Source organism: Heliconius melpomene, chromosome 7 (genome assembly GCF_056956725.1).
Source record: "Heliconius melpomene rosina isolate 202511_hmr_F chromosome 7, ASM5695672v1, whole genome shotgun sequence".
Classification (NCBI taxonomy): Eukaryota; Metazoa; Arthropoda; class Insecta; order Lepidoptera; family Nymphalidae; genus Heliconius; species Heliconius melpomene.
The window spans coordinates 8,253,558-8,268,768 of record NC_140395.1 but is presented as its reverse complement, the minus strand read 5'-3'; the positions used below and the strand labels follow the sequence as shown (position 1 = coordinate 8,268,768).

At 32.8% G+C, this 15,211-nt stretch overlaps 3 protein-coding genes across 4 annotated transcripts; 1 reads left to right on the top strand and 2 right to left on the bottom strand.

Moving 5' to 3' along the window:
• Positions 1-234: 234 nt before the first annotated feature.
• LOC146537618 (uncharacterized) lies at positions 235-7,659 on the bottom strand. 2 transcript variants are annotated; one of them, XM_085188803.1, is made up of 10 exons: positions 7,596-7,659; positions 7,349-7,377; positions 6,764-7,128; positions 6,349-6,414; positions 5,731-5,755; positions 5,019-5,154; positions 4,320-4,478; positions 3,672-3,837; positions 1,119-1,213; positions 235-458 (listed from the first exon to the last, which is right to left on the bottom strand). In XM_085188803.1, exons 2-10 carry the CDS (start codon positions 7,354-7,356, stop codon positions 255-257), a joined length of 1,224 nt encoding a protein of 407 aa, XP_085044929.1. In that variant the 5' UTR covers positions 7,357-7,377; positions 7,596-7,659; the 3' UTR covers positions 235-254. The 2 variants fall into 2 exon arrangements, with proteins under 2 accessions (XP_085044929.1, XP_085044928.1); XM_085188802.1 differs by lacking the exon at positions 7,596-7,659 and having other exon boundaries at positions 7,349-7,589.
• An 800-nt stretch (positions 7,660-8,459) lies between these two features.
• LOC146537616 (uncharacterized) lies at positions 8,460-12,025 on the bottom strand. Its single transcript, XM_085188804.1, has one exon. The coding sequence runs from the start codon at positions 11,896-11,898 to the stop codon at positions 11,254-11,256; it is 645 nt and encodes a 214-aa protein (XP_085044930.1). The 5' UTR covers positions 11,899-12,025; the 3' UTR covers positions 8,460-11,253.
• vnc (GNAT family N-acetyltransferase vnc) lies at positions 9,283-10,185 on the top strand. The gene is made up of 3 exons (XM_085188805.1): positions 9,283-9,442; positions 9,539-9,687; positions 9,930-10,185. The coding sequence occupies exons 1-3, from the start codon at positions 9,283-9,285 to the stop codon at positions 10,158-10,160; spliced, it is 540 nt and encodes a 179-aa protein (XP_085044931.1). The 3' UTR covers positions 10,161-10,185.
• Positions 12,026-15,211: the final 3,186 nt, after the last annotated feature.

The following is a 15,211-nucleotide window of genomic DNA, read 5'->3' as shown; positions in this document are numbered from 1 at the left end:
ACGTCAAGATTATCATGATGACACGAAAATTTGGTTGGTGGATAATCACGATACACCCATGCGCATTGTCCAGAATTATCGACTAAAAAAAAACGAAACTAACCAAAATTTTCGCCTATCATATCTTAACAAAAATGAAAATACTATAGGGACTCTGTTCCACCACTCTTATTTAAAAATATCTCTAAATAAAGTGTTCTAATTCTAGTTTCTACAAAAAAAAAACTACTATACTACACAAATATTGAATTTTATTAATTATTAGCAAATTGTATGTATTGTTGTGCGAGGGTTTCTTTTTCGTTGTAGTGTAGCGCTGGGTGCGTCGGTGGGAGGTTCATTTCCGCGGAGACAGCGTTTAACCGCGCCGCCCGTAAACGGAGAGATGTCTCTATTGCTCTGGACTGTCTCTCCGCGCTTTCCGCTTCAATTAATTCTTGTATTCTTTGTCTTTCTAACTGAGAAAGTTTAAATATAGCTATTAATATACTAGTGAGAGCGTCGTAGTGCAGTGGCACAAGCGTGCGACTGTAAAAGCGTCAGGTTTGATTCTCTGTTGACGAAATGAGATATTTAATATTTTCAATGTCTTGCTCTGGTAACGAGGCAAACGCGGCATTGAGTTCCGCCACTCAATGCCAGTCACTCAAGGGCTCGAGAATTGGGCAGAACGTGGGGAACAGAAGTGTCTTAATGGGAACGGAGTGTCTTAATACTAGGATCCCAGGATTCCTCCGCCTCTGCCTATAGCAGAGTGCTATATGCGGGATAAAGTAGTATCACAGTATCTTACCGTAAACACAATGTTGTTGACACGATTCGAGTGAATATTTTTTTTCATTTCCTTGCTCTGGTAACAAGACAAAGCACGGCATTGAATTTCGCCACTCCATACACAATTTCTCGAAAATTAAAAGTGGGAAACAGGGTTTCCACTGCCTATCCTGATATACAGGATGGAAGCGTGTGCGATCCTTTTACGGGAGCATTAATACAAAAAAATATATCATATCGACTTGTATATTAATTCGTTAGTAACTGCATTTCTAAATATAATGAATAAGAAATTCTAAAATGCTTTCCTAAACAATATGCATAATAGTTTAAGTAATACTTACTTTTGCTGTTTCCAATTTATATTTCAGTAATTCCGTTTTTAATTTTACAACTTCTTTATTTTCATGAGTGGATGATCCAAAATGACTTATTGAATCTGTAAGGATATTTTTATTATATAGCTTCCCGCTGTATCACACCTATACCAGGGTATTCTACCTCCTCCTCCTCCTCATATCACAATTATAACTACTTAAAAATATTTTTGGCATCAATATTCACTTATCTCAAATAGAGATTCTTAAAGTCAATCTATGGAAGTGGTATTTTTACCAAGTTACAATACGGGGTTTAAAAGTAGCTAATATCTATAGTAATACATAGATATTTAATATAAATTGAATAAATGTAAATAAAACTCCTTCCTGAGATCGACTTACGCCCAATATTAATAATGTATCTCCTATCTCCAGTTAACGTCTATCTCGTACTGTCCGACATGTCTGTCCAATCACTAACCTGCATGCCTACCTCCATCTCTGTCTATTTCAATCTATGGTAGCAATTTTTGGATTAGGATTGGTTATTAACATTGGGCGATAAATGAGATTAGGATAGCCCTCGGTCATCTTAAAAGCAACAAAGCTCCTGGAGAAGATGGAATAACTGCAGAGCTTCTCAAAGCAGGAGGCCAGCCTGTTTTGATAAGCTTAGCCAGTCTTTTCAATTCCATCCTTTATAATGGCATTACACCGGAGGCATGGAGCAGGGGTAGGGTAAAATTATTTTTCAAAAAGGGCGATAAAGCCTTGTTAAAGAATTACCGACCGATATCACTCTTGAGCCATGTATATAAGTTATTTTCTAGGGTTATCACGAATCGTCTCACTCATAAATTCGATGACTTCCAACCAGTTGAGCAGGCCGGGTTTCGGAAAGGCTTTAGTACCGTAGATCACATACACACTCTTAGGCAAATTATTCAAAAGACTGAGGAATATAATCAGCCTCTATGCCTAGCCTATGTGGACTACGAGAAGGCGTTCGATACAATCGAGACCTGGGCTGTTCTGGAATCTATGCAGAGATGCCTTATTGACTGTCGGTACGTTAATGTGATAAAGTGTCTGTACAAAGCCGCGACCATGACCGTCCAAGTACAAAACCACAGCACAAGACCAATCCGATTACATCGCGGGGTAAGACAGGGAGATATCATTTCTCCGAAACTGTTTACAGCTGCCTTGGAGGACGTCTTCAAGACGCTAGATTGGAACGGGCGGGGCATAAATATAAATGGCCAGTACTTATCGCATTTGCGATTTGCTGACGACATAGTCATCATGGCGGAAAGTCTGCATGATTTGGAGGAGATGCTCAACGACCTGGGCGATTCTTCTAGACGGGTGGGTCTCGGGATGAATCTTGACAAAACGAAAGTTATGTTTAATAGTCATGTGCCCCCGAGACCCGTGGTCGTAAATGGCGCTACACTTGAGGTTGTGCAAGATTATATATACCTTGGCCAAACCATCCAACTTGGCCGGCACAACTTCAAGAAGGAAGTGACAAGAAGAATACGCCTTGGCTGGGCGGCTTTTGGGAAGCTCCGCCACATTTTTGAATCGTCTGTCCCACAGTGCCTAAAGACAAAAGTCTTCAATCAGTGCGTCCTACCTGTCATGACCTACGGAGCTGAAACGTGGACACTCACCGTAGGGCTGGTACACCAGTTCAAGGTCGATCAGCGTGCGATGGAACGCGCAATGCTCAGAGTTTCTTTGACAGATAGAATCCGCAATGAAGCGATTCGCCAGAGAACCAAAGTCACTGACATTGCACGAAGAATCAGCACGCTGAAGTGGAACTGGGCCGGCCATGTCTCCAGACGTACCGACGGTCGATGGAGCCGATACGTGTTAGAGTGGAGACCGCGCTTAGGCAAGCGTAGTGTAGGACGCCCTGTAGCACGATGGACGGATGATTTAAAGAAAGTGGCTGGCACCGGATGGATGCGAGAAGCCCAAGACCGGGATGGTTGGCGCTTGATGAGGGAGGCCTACGTTCAGCAGTGGACGGCGATAGACTGATGAAAAAAAAAAAAAAAATAAAATAAAACTATGTGTATTAACAATAAAAATAATTTACACCTACAAACTGTTAATGAAAATAAAATAATAAAATACTTAACATGTCTCAATTAAGAATCCTAAAAAAATTATAATATGTATATATAATTTAAAAGAAAATATAAAGGTAACAATGAGAATCAGCAGACCAAAACGGGGATAGCGAGACAAGTTGGACCGTTACAAGCCTGACTGGAGTCAAATAGCATGAAATAGGCAAGAGAAGAAATGGAGAGAAGCTTTTGCGCAACAATAGAACAGTATAATAACGGATTATAAAAAAATATATATGTTCAATCGCTAATATAATTAATTCTTTTAATGTAAAATTAATGCATAATATGAAAGATACGAAAGAAACGTATAGTGCGGTCGACGAATCGAGTTACGATTTCCGAACTTTTGCGCATTGTTCACTCTGCACTGCCATCTATAGCTAACGTCGGCGCGGCCACTATTCGTCCACCGTATTATACAACAATTTACCTATTCCAGAATCACCATTCAACACATTACTGAGCGGGTCTGAGAGCTCTAGGTTATTCTTATTAAAAGTAGGCAACTCTTGAAAGGTGTCATCATCATCGTCATCGTGTTCTGGATCTGTATCTATGTCTAGTTGGTATTCAAATGGAGGTTCTTTTTTAATAATCTGAAAATATTTAAAATATTTTAAAATAAAAATGTTGCATTTCGAGTACATTAATTGCCAACAACTGAAATAATTCGATTTTAAAATAAAACATAGATTTCGACGTAAAAATGCTTTATGATAAAAATTCTATTTAAAACTTTAAAAAATGCTATTATAAAAATCGATATATACGGCTTTTTTAAATACTGTTAACATGTGAAAAATTATACTATTAAATAATCGCAAGACCAGAGAATCCAGTGCATTGTAAAGCATTTTTAACAATTGCAGAGGCCGCCGTGGCGCAGTGCACAAGTAAACGAGACTGCTGTGGGTTAGATTCCCACGTCGGGAAATTAATTGCTTCATTCATTCATTCTTTTTTTAAGTTTCGCCACCTTCTCGAAAATTTCTAAAAGGACTTTTTAACAATAGATGCCCTCTGACTACTCTCCTGACTATGCGTGAAACAAAAAAAATGAAATCTTTATAAATAATACCTTACTACTATGATCTTCTTCCAGCTTTGCATGTTGATTTCTTGAAAAGTAATCCTTGAAGCCTACATTTTTAGCCTTTTTTTTCATGTTGTTAAACTTTGTGCGTAAAACTTTTGTTGTTCTTTTAGTTGGGCTCAATTTGTTAAAGGCATAAGAAATCTACGGATAAATGACAATATGAGAATATATATGAAAATTATATTTTACTAATATTATAAATATGGAAGTTTGTGAGGATGTATGTTTGTTCTACTTTAACGCCAAAGCTACTGAACGGATTTAGATAAACCTTTACAGTAATTACTGTAACTGGCACATAGCAGAGGGAACCTGGGAACCTAGTATTCAAATTCAAATATTTTTATTCAAAATAAAAAAATAGAAACTTTATTTTTTGTACATTAAATAATTTACTACCAGTTCACTAAAGTTAGTGCACTGAGAAGAACCAGCACAAGACACTCAGCGGGACTTATTTTTTAAAATCTTACACAAATACATATTGAATTATTTGTATTTGGTATTTGTGTGTGTGTTGTATTTTGTATTAAGACACTCCGTTCGCATTATAACACTTCCATTCCATATTGCATAGACCATGCAAAAAATGGAGTAAAATAAATTACGGTTGCACCTAATAAGATTTTCAGAATATTCAACTGAATAAATGCATGAATATCGAATAATATATAAACTTACTCTAGACCAAGCATTATTTTTTAATTTAATAGCTTGTCCAGTAGATTCTTTGCTAAATATATGCTTTTTTTCATCTCTTATACATTTTAATAGAAGACTGGATTCTTGAGGTGAAAAATTTAGAGCTCTGCTTGAACTAAAAGCAGAAAATTTTAGGATATTAGAAATATCTAACAACTTGGATAATAAGGGCCATACATAAATTAGACCACACGATTTTCATGATTTTTGTACCAATTCATCATGGCTGATCAGTTTTAAACCTAAAAAATGTTAAATGAAGTATAATATTTATATGTTTATTTATTAAAATTTGAAATATGATGCCACAAAATTTAGGGCCCCTGACACTTAATAACACTTAATAGTCGTCTTACATCCAATTAACGTGTGACGTAATTTATGGATGGATTTATAATGTGAAAATTATGAGCTAAAAACGTAAAGAGTTGCTATCAACATGAATCCATTGAACAAGGCCAGTCGTGGCGCATGGGACAAGTGTGCGACTGTCAACGCGAAAGGTTGTGAGTTCGATTTTCACTCGAAGAAATGTAGTATTTTTGTATCCTTGTTCTGGCAAAATGAAAATAATTTAAATATCTAAAAAATCGAATCTACAACCATTGATTTTAAAGTAGAACTCTGAGTGATTGCATTAAAATTATTACTATTGAAAATAATAAATTAAATATAAACATTAATAACTTACTCTTGTTTTTCACCATCACTGGCATCTGAAATTGAAAAAATTAGGAATGAAAATAAAATAGTTGCATAATACAGTACAGTGAGCTTCACACTGTATCCGGCATACAGCTGGGTGGGCAGAGAGAACCTAGTGATAAGTTTTCAAGGCATTGTGTTTTGAATGGCAGAACTCAACACTGGGATTTGTCTTGTTGCCAGAGTAAAGAAATGATAATATGAATAAATAATGATTCATTTCCTCAAATAGTGATCAAACCCTCAACAGTCATACCCTTGAGCTCCTACACCAGGACAACATCTGTTCTATGTGTGGCCATTCATTGACTGTACTGTATATGGAAGTAGAGCCCGTCATGGCACAGTGGCTTGTATAGGTGAGGTGAGGTGTGGGTTCCATTCCCATTCAGGAGAATCCATTATCCTCACTCTTTCGCTCTGATCATAAGACAAAGCACAGCTTTGAGTTACACCAGTGGATAATAATAATTAAAGGGTGCTATTTTCAAGCAGTTTTTTTAATTAAATTTAAAAAATAGTATTACCAACTATAAAACAAAGTCAGTGACAGCAAAAAAAATACTAACCCTAGAAACACATAAAATAATATATTTTTATTTACCTGAGTCATCTGAATGCTTATCATCATTATTGTCAGAGAGTTTTGAAGAATTGTTATCCTCTTCATCTGAAATGTAAATATTTATTTAAATTAATTTTATTATGGTTGAGTTGTGGCCTCGAAGTTATCTGTACATCGCTGCACAGATTGGTATATGAGGTCTAAAGGTTGTTGTGGCACAATGGCATAAAGTCTGAATGCAAATGTGATGATTGTTGGTTGAATTCCTACTCAGGGTGAGGTATCATTTCCTTGCTCTCCCTGGTCATTTTTTAAAAGAGTTTTGCCAGTCAAGTGCCCACAATGCATAGGAAATGGAATGTCGCACTATTTGTACACTTAGTTCTTCCTTGCTAACAGTGGAATACAGTGTGAACCTAAAAATATATATGCTATGGCACTAAGAATATATTACCATTGTCTTCTTGCAGTAAATCATGAGGTAAATCAGCTCTATTATTTACCATATCCATTTCATTAATCATAGATACAATTTGATAAATAACTTCACTGGATTCTGTGCTTTTAATATTCATTAAATTTTTTGAACATTTTCTTGCTTCTTTTTTTAAATTTTCCCATTTTGTTTTTAAACTATCAGTGTTTCTTACATGTTTGAAACCTTGTTTATTAATTTCTTTAGATATTTTAATCCAAGCCACTTCTTTTGCATGATTTGTTGTGGAATTAGTTGATTTATTTAAAATTATATGTTTATATTTTTGTACTAGATTAACTAAAGTGTTCACTTCTTCTTTGCTAAAAGAAGGACTCCTATGCCTATAATTGTAAGAATGAGAAAATTACTAATAAAGAATGTAAATAAATGTAAAAATTTTATGTGATACAAGTTTTGCCGCCATTCAAGGGTAAAATTTTTTTTATTATTTATTCGTCTATTCCGCCAGGATTAGAAATATTTAGTATTCAGCGTACAGCAGATTTTTCAATTTTTGCAAGCCTAGTCCTCATAAATAAAGATACATAATTATGTACTTACTGCACCATATACGTAGATGTTATGTCCTTCTGTGAATTATTCATTTCAATTCGTTAAAAAAAACAATATAATTCAATATTTAAATTATGCAGCGTTTAATTTTTAAAAATAAGAGACATAGATTAGTTTCCTCCAAAGTAGCTATTTTGCAGCTTTATTAAGCATTAAATAATAGAGCTGTATAAAAAACATTAGATCCCTTTTAAAATAATTAAATTCATCTTATTTAATGAGCGTATTAACTTACAATATATTACAAAAAATGTTACTGGTTTCAAGTTTTCAACTTTCAATTAATGACAGATATTATTGTTGTCAAGTTAGGGATGTTTAATAAAGATCGATATATGATAATGAAGTTTCGATGTTTGATATCGATGTTACAAAAATAATGTGGGTCGTGGCGCAACGGCACAAGGGTGTGACTGTACGCGACGGTTGTGGGTTCGATTCCCACTCAAGAAAGTGAATATTTATTTACGTCAATATTTTCATTTCTTCGCTCTGGTGTCGAGGTAAAGCGCGGCGTTGAGTTCTGCCACTCAACACGCAATGCCTCCAGAATTGAAAGTGGGGAACGGAGTGTCTTAACATTAGGCCCCCTATTTTCCCCCACAGCAGGGTGCTGTATGCGGGTGCAGTCAATTGGAAACATATAGACGGTATGTGTTTTATCTTGTTTTTTAAAAACCGCTTACCGCTTCCGATTTCTAACAGTAGTTAATCGAAGCAATACATTGAAAAGTTATACAAATATCGAGATCTGTTAGCCGCAATTCCAATATTGAAGTTTTGTCAACATTTTGTTTAGTTGCACAGTTATTTATGCTCTATTGATAATATGCAAAAATGTAGTAGATAAATTACTTATTTGTATATATGTACCGTATTGATATGATACATATTTGGGTTGTATTTTTTGATATCCAATTATAAATTATATTTTTAAAAGTTCTTTTCTGGCTCTATTTTTATAATCAAATACAGCGTACAAATCTCGCAAACTGTATTCGTATTGACAATAAGAGGCAATAGCATCGTTTAGATAGTAGCTAAGATTCAGTCGGTTGAAAATTAAATTATGAAAAATGTGAAAATAAATAATATATAAAAATATCAACACATATACTTATGTTACAAAGATATATTATATCGCTGAATTTATTAAATTTAATTTATATTTTTATAAAAAAAAAATATCTATACTGTCATAATTGTCATAAATGTCAAATATCACAATTCACATTGAATTTAGGTTATAATATAAGAACTACCATTATAATAAAATTACGAATGGAAAATAGTCGTAATTAGGTATAAATTTGTTAAAAAATCATCATAAATAAATATCACCACCCTCATCATTTGTTCTTTTTAAATAGCATCGTAAGTTGTATATTAATATATTACTTCAAAATGGCGGATATATCATTTCTCCAATACGCATTTTAATCTAATTCCTTAATTTTGATTTAAAGCTAATTAGCATGTGCTATTAAAAATTATACTAATATATGTTTTAGTATAATTATATTCCGGGTAAATGCATTCCGTGATAATTTAGTGTTCATTTTAAGTTTATTAGCGTACATAGTTATGAAGGAAGTGATTTTGGCAATTGTTGCCTTTGTATGTAGTGTATTTTTAGTTTTAATATTTGTGCTATTTTGTAAGTAGAATCATTGATATATTATTACAAAATGTTATTTTTTATATTGAATACATGTTATAGCCATATTTGTTTATTGTTCTAGGTTGGTACGTAGTTTGGAAGTGTTGTTTATCCAAATTTCGCTTCGTACGTGAGCTTCTTGGGGGTATGTCAGATACTCCCCCGGCATCAGAAACACGACAACCAAAAATAAAGAAAGCGAGACGCGACTAAGCAGTAACATTTTTTAAAACTTGTAAGGCATTGAATAAAAACCTCAATCATGAATATTCGGTGTGCACGTCCTAGTGACTTAATGAATATGCAGCATTGTAATTTATTATGCTTGCCAGAGAATTATCAGATGAAATACTATTTCTATCATGGTTTATCTTGGCCTCAACTCAGTTATGTGGCTGAAGATGAGAAAGGTCATATAGTAGGTAAGTTTCTAGTACTTTTTTGAAAACTAAATTACATTGCATAAACCTAGTTGTTTGAAAACTAGCATGTATTTTACAAAATGATGTCTGTGGCAGGATATGTTCTTGCTAAAATGGAAGAAGATGGTGAAGACAACAGGCATGGTCATATTACTTCTCTTGCTGTGAAAAGATCCCATAGACGTTTAGGGCTCGCACAAAAGCTTATGAATCAAGCTTCACTAGCAATGGTTGAATGTTTTCAGGTAATATTCTAATTTTAAATACAATATGGACGCTGTTGTGGTTGTGCATCACAGCAGCTGACTGTAAACATGATAGTTGTAGGTTTAATTTCCTTTTTTTATCCATCTGGTTAGAAAACAAAGCAGTGTTGAGTGTTACCATGCAACTATTACAACAAAAAATGTGTAATGCTTGTGACTTTTATAAATAAATAAATTGTTGTTGTTGATAAAATAAACTGTGTTATCTGAATTATTTTCAGGCTAAATATGTCTCCTTACATGTAAGAAAGAGCAATAGAGCTGCATTGAACCTATACACTAACTCACTTGGCTTCAAGATTTTAGAAATTGAACCCAAATATTATGCTGATGGTGAAGATGCTTATTCTATGATGAGAGACCTTAGTGCTTTTTCGGAAGAAAAAACAGAAAATCAAAATACAGACAACTTAGAAATTAAATCTGAATCAGCTATTGTATCGCAATGCTAATGCAATAAACATTATTTTACTCTAATGTATTTTATTAATTTTATTGAAAAATATTTTTAATAATATTAGACTATTATACATATAGCAGAATAATCGAAATTATATGCTGTGTTTGTGTCTTAAACAATAAATAACCTTAAATAGATATGAGTATAATAACTATCAATCAACAATTTTTTTTAAAAATTAAGAGGATATATATTTTTTCATCTTCAGTTAAGACACTCCATTCCTCATTTCCTGCCAAATAGTGGAGTGATTGGGTGTTGAGTGGTGGAACTCCATGTCTGCCAGAATTGAGTAAAGATATTAAATATTTCAATCCTCAAGTGGGGAGCGCATCACCAGTCATATCAATGAAAACATAGCAATTGTTTATAGATGCTATAAACAATTGCTGTTTTAAATAATAAATTGTAGCTTCAAAATCTGCAGGGGAATTAATTTAATTTCCCATCAGATAAGACAAGATAATATGCAGCCTTGACTTTACTCAATGGGCAATGTTTTAAAGATTGCATTAAAAGTGGTGAAAGAAGTGTCTTGACACAAAATTCTTTCTGTGTACTCTGTATACTATATCTGTGTGGAGTCAAAAAAAAATATAACTAAAATTTTCAACTAGTTTTAATTATTTTAAAGAATGGACCTACATGTAAATGTATGACACAGTTGTGGCATGTAATGTGTTAAGATATATGTGATTGTACATTTCTTGTTTCTTTACTTGCCTGCATTTTTGGTTTCTTGTTAACCTTATTAACATTTTTTAAATTATCAGTAATTTTTTAAATATTTTAGAAAACAAAAAAATTAATGTAGAGTGCTAGACATATGCCTCATGGAAACCATATACCTTTAATAATTCCTATCCCGCTACATCAAAATTCTCTAATGCTTATTACAATTAATTTATAGGGAATCTTTTACAAATTTTTGCTACCTAAATATGAATGCACAGAATTATCATTTGGCAAGTGACAATGTTACTAATATTTTTTTTTGTCATTTTTGCTACAAGTGGTATGCTATATGGGCTTATGTCCAGCAGTGGACTAACACAGACAATGGTAAGCTTAATTATTAATTTTTGCTAAATATTATCATCTTCATTATCAATATCATAGAGGTGATTAAGTTTTAGTTCAGGTTTTTTCATGTTTTCTTCACCTTTACTTTGTTTACTTATGTTCAACTTGTTTTTAACTTTTTTTCCTGACACACCAACTACATATTCTGGCATAATGAATTTATTACTTTTAAAAGTAGGTTGTTGTTCCTCTTTTGAAATATCTTTTATTGTTTTAGATACCTGGAAGGTAGGTTTTTTAAAAACTGCACCAGTTTCATCCATAACCTCATTTTTACTAGAATTATCAACTCTTTCTTCTATTTCACGTATAAACGCTAATGCTGTTTGGATATTGGTTTTATCAGACATTTGCTCTTGTGTTACATCTGACAATGAGTAATATTTCCACTTTTCTGGATTCTTTATATAATCCGGTGTACATTTTGATCGTAAACATTCACGTATGTTTGCTTCAGGTCGTTTAAATATGCTCTCTCTCCCACGAAATTGTTTCATTTCATGTTTTACTTTCTTGTATGTTTTTTTGTCAATAGAACCGTAGTTGGGTTGTGATGTAGCTTTAACAGATTTAGAGAAACTGCACAATTCCTCTGCACTTCTTAGATGGTTAAATAAATTTTTTTGCCTTTCATCAAAGGATGACATTCTTTGTTTGTAAATTGATATTTTATACGTAAACAGTAATGGTACAATAATGCAAATTACAATTTTAAGTTTACATCAGTTTATCTATGAATATTTTGTAGTTTTGACATTGACGTTTAGTGATGTCCTTTGTAGTTTGTAAACATTAGCGCAATGATATATCATGAACCGGTATTGTATAATCGATATGATATATCCTATCGGCTGCTAGCACACACAATAATATTGCAAATGCAATATTGACAATAATATTGTTCAATAGATGGCCCTGCATACTATGTAGTATTATGGACAATTAATAAAATCTGACGCAGTTACTCAGTAGATTTATTTGTTTGTGTGCGTACGTGTTAAATCTAAAATTGATAGGAAGAAAAAAACTCTTGACTACGCTAGCCGCACACACACAGTGTTATTGTCAATACATAAATTACATAAATTTTATAAATAGTTTTGATAGTTAGATTTTTTTTTTTTAAAAACCTATCGATTAAATAAGCTACCAACGATGAAATCATTCAGCTCAAGATATATAAGTATATCCTTGCCTTGGCATAATTAAAAATTAAAACTGAGAGTATCTGGCGGTCTGCTTGTTGACTGTAAGCTTAGAGAAGAAATCCAAATAGGTGCATTTATTTGCGTAATAATTAAAGATTAGAATAGAGATAATTAAAGATTAGATAAGAAGAGAGATGACCAAGTTAACGACTATATCGTACGGTTAACTAATCTGTGTAATTGCTACTGTGTTTATTTATACAAACGCACAGTTTATCCACATGAAAAGAAATATAATATAATTGAGGCCGTCCGCTGTGATTTCGATTCCTACTCGAGAAAATGAAATATTTAATACTAGCGGACGCGCGCAGCTTCGCATGCTTATTTGCACCCGGTGAATTCTAATAAACCATGAAACACGTTTTCAATGAAATATTTTTAAGAGTCTAAATTTCAAATTTTATAAAAATTGATGGCGATTTAAAGATTATTCCATACTAACTTTCAACCCCTTTTTGGCACCCTTAGGGGGTAAATTATAAAAAACCGTGAAACACGTGTTCAATTAAATATTTTTAAGAGTCTGAATTTACAATTTTATAAAAATCGGTGCCGATTTAAATTTTTTTCCATACAAATTTTCAAACCCTATTTCACCCCTTTAGGGTTAAAATTTTTCAAAATCTCTTCTTAGTGGATGTCCAGATTACGAAAGTAAACATCTGTCCAAATTTCACGTTTCTACGCACAGCGGTTACGGCTGTGCGTGCGTCTTACCTCAGTCAGTGAGGACAAGTCCTTTTATATATATAGATGTTCATGGTTCGCTCTGGTAATAATGCAAGCGCAGCGTAGAGTTTGCCAACTCAACACGCAATGCTTCGAGAATTTGGTGGAAAATGGGGAACGGAAGTGTCTTAATCGTCTTAACACTAGGTTCTCAGATTCTCTATGTCTAGCCTATGCAGGAGGAAATTGGAAAAAAGAACGTTCAAAAAAAGAAACATAAAAGTACATAATAATAACCAATGACGGAAAGTTGAAAAGCGGAAAACGGAAAGCGTTAAGAGTGTCTTAACATTAGGTTTCAGCGTTAAGCTGATAAAAAAAATAACTAACTAAATTAATTAATTAAAATGTGATAACCATATTTAAATATAATAAAGCTATATAATAAGATTTTTCTATTATGGAGTGGAAAGACCGGAAACGTTTGGCGGTCATTTTGAATCGATTTACTCAAAGTATTTTTTTCCTTAACATTATATAGAGCAAGTAGTGAACGCTAATAACCACCAAGATTAAAACCTCGAGGGTACAATGTGTTTTATTATTGAAATAGCGCGTGAGTCATTTGAAGGTGCTACTGTGTGCGTGTGTGTGTGTGTAACGTGACCAATCGTAAGCTACGAGTACATATGTACAGTAGGCGTGCTTACTTGTGAAAACAACGTTAATATATTAGAAATTCATTGTATTTTATATACTACGTGTTCAATTTAACGTTAGCATAGTGTTCCTTATAGAATTTATAGACACATACCATAAAAACAAATTGTACTTCAATTATGTCTAAAATGTTACGTTTTATTAGATTGCTCTCTAAAATTGAATTAAATATCATTAATCTAAACAGGATTATTATTATTGTATAATTTTTTTACAGCTTTATAAATCCCGCATGTAGTAGGGTAGGCAAAAGAATTGCGTGTTGAGTACTGGACACCAGAGCGAAGTAACCAAATGTAAATATTAAATGTTTCATTTCCTCGATTGGGAATCGAACCTAACACTGTGTTAACAGTCACACGAGTTTGCCTTGTATTTAATTTATAAAAACATAATTATAATATTAGTTAATTGTCTGGTGATAAATTTATTAATAAATAATTTTTCAATCGTTGAAATTTTGCATGTTCTTATAAGCCAGTCATTTCTACCTATGCATCTATATATAATATTATAATATTCGTACCTATGCATCTTTATCACTATAGACAGGAACTTAACCAATATCGTCTTTGTGCAAGTTATTTTGTGGTGGGTTTTTATTTTTTATTCTTTGTTATTATGTAGGTACTATCATTGTTTCATTATGTTATTACACTGACTATATTATATCTATCTATGTAATTAAATGAGTAATTTGCTTTTATTTGTCATAAGAGAGTTTTAATTTATTGCAACATATTTTTTTAGTTAGCATATCCTGAATGGTTGTTTATGTATTTTAGAATATCATTTACTTGTCGTGCAAGAGTTGTTGTTTTTTATTGGAAATATGACAACAGTAATGTTTTAATGGGGAACATAAGTGAAAAGTAAATATTTATTTATTAAAAAAATTGTTAACAAAATTGTAGGTCAAGGGGAAGTATAACTTGACAAACTTAATTTTCCGGGCATATTTTGTATAAAATGAACTACAAATATATGTTTATAATTATTTTTTTCTATGATGATTACAGGTTTTAAGTTTTTGAATGTTTTCCTTTATTTCTACTGTAAGTTCTCACTTCATGCCAATTTTTTTATAACTGTATGTCGATAGGAACTCTACTATACGTTTTGATTACGCAGTGAGTTTCATACAAAATGCAACATCAACAAAACGATGCATAAAAGCTCGTATAGAAGCTTGATATTTTTTTGTTTTTTTCCAGACCATAGACCTGAATATTTGATATTAATTTCCATTTAATTAATACACTCGCTTAATCACCACCACACGATCTCAAGATAAATGGTATTGACAGACGGACAGACAGACAACAAAGTGATAGGAACGATTAGAATTTTTACCTTTTAA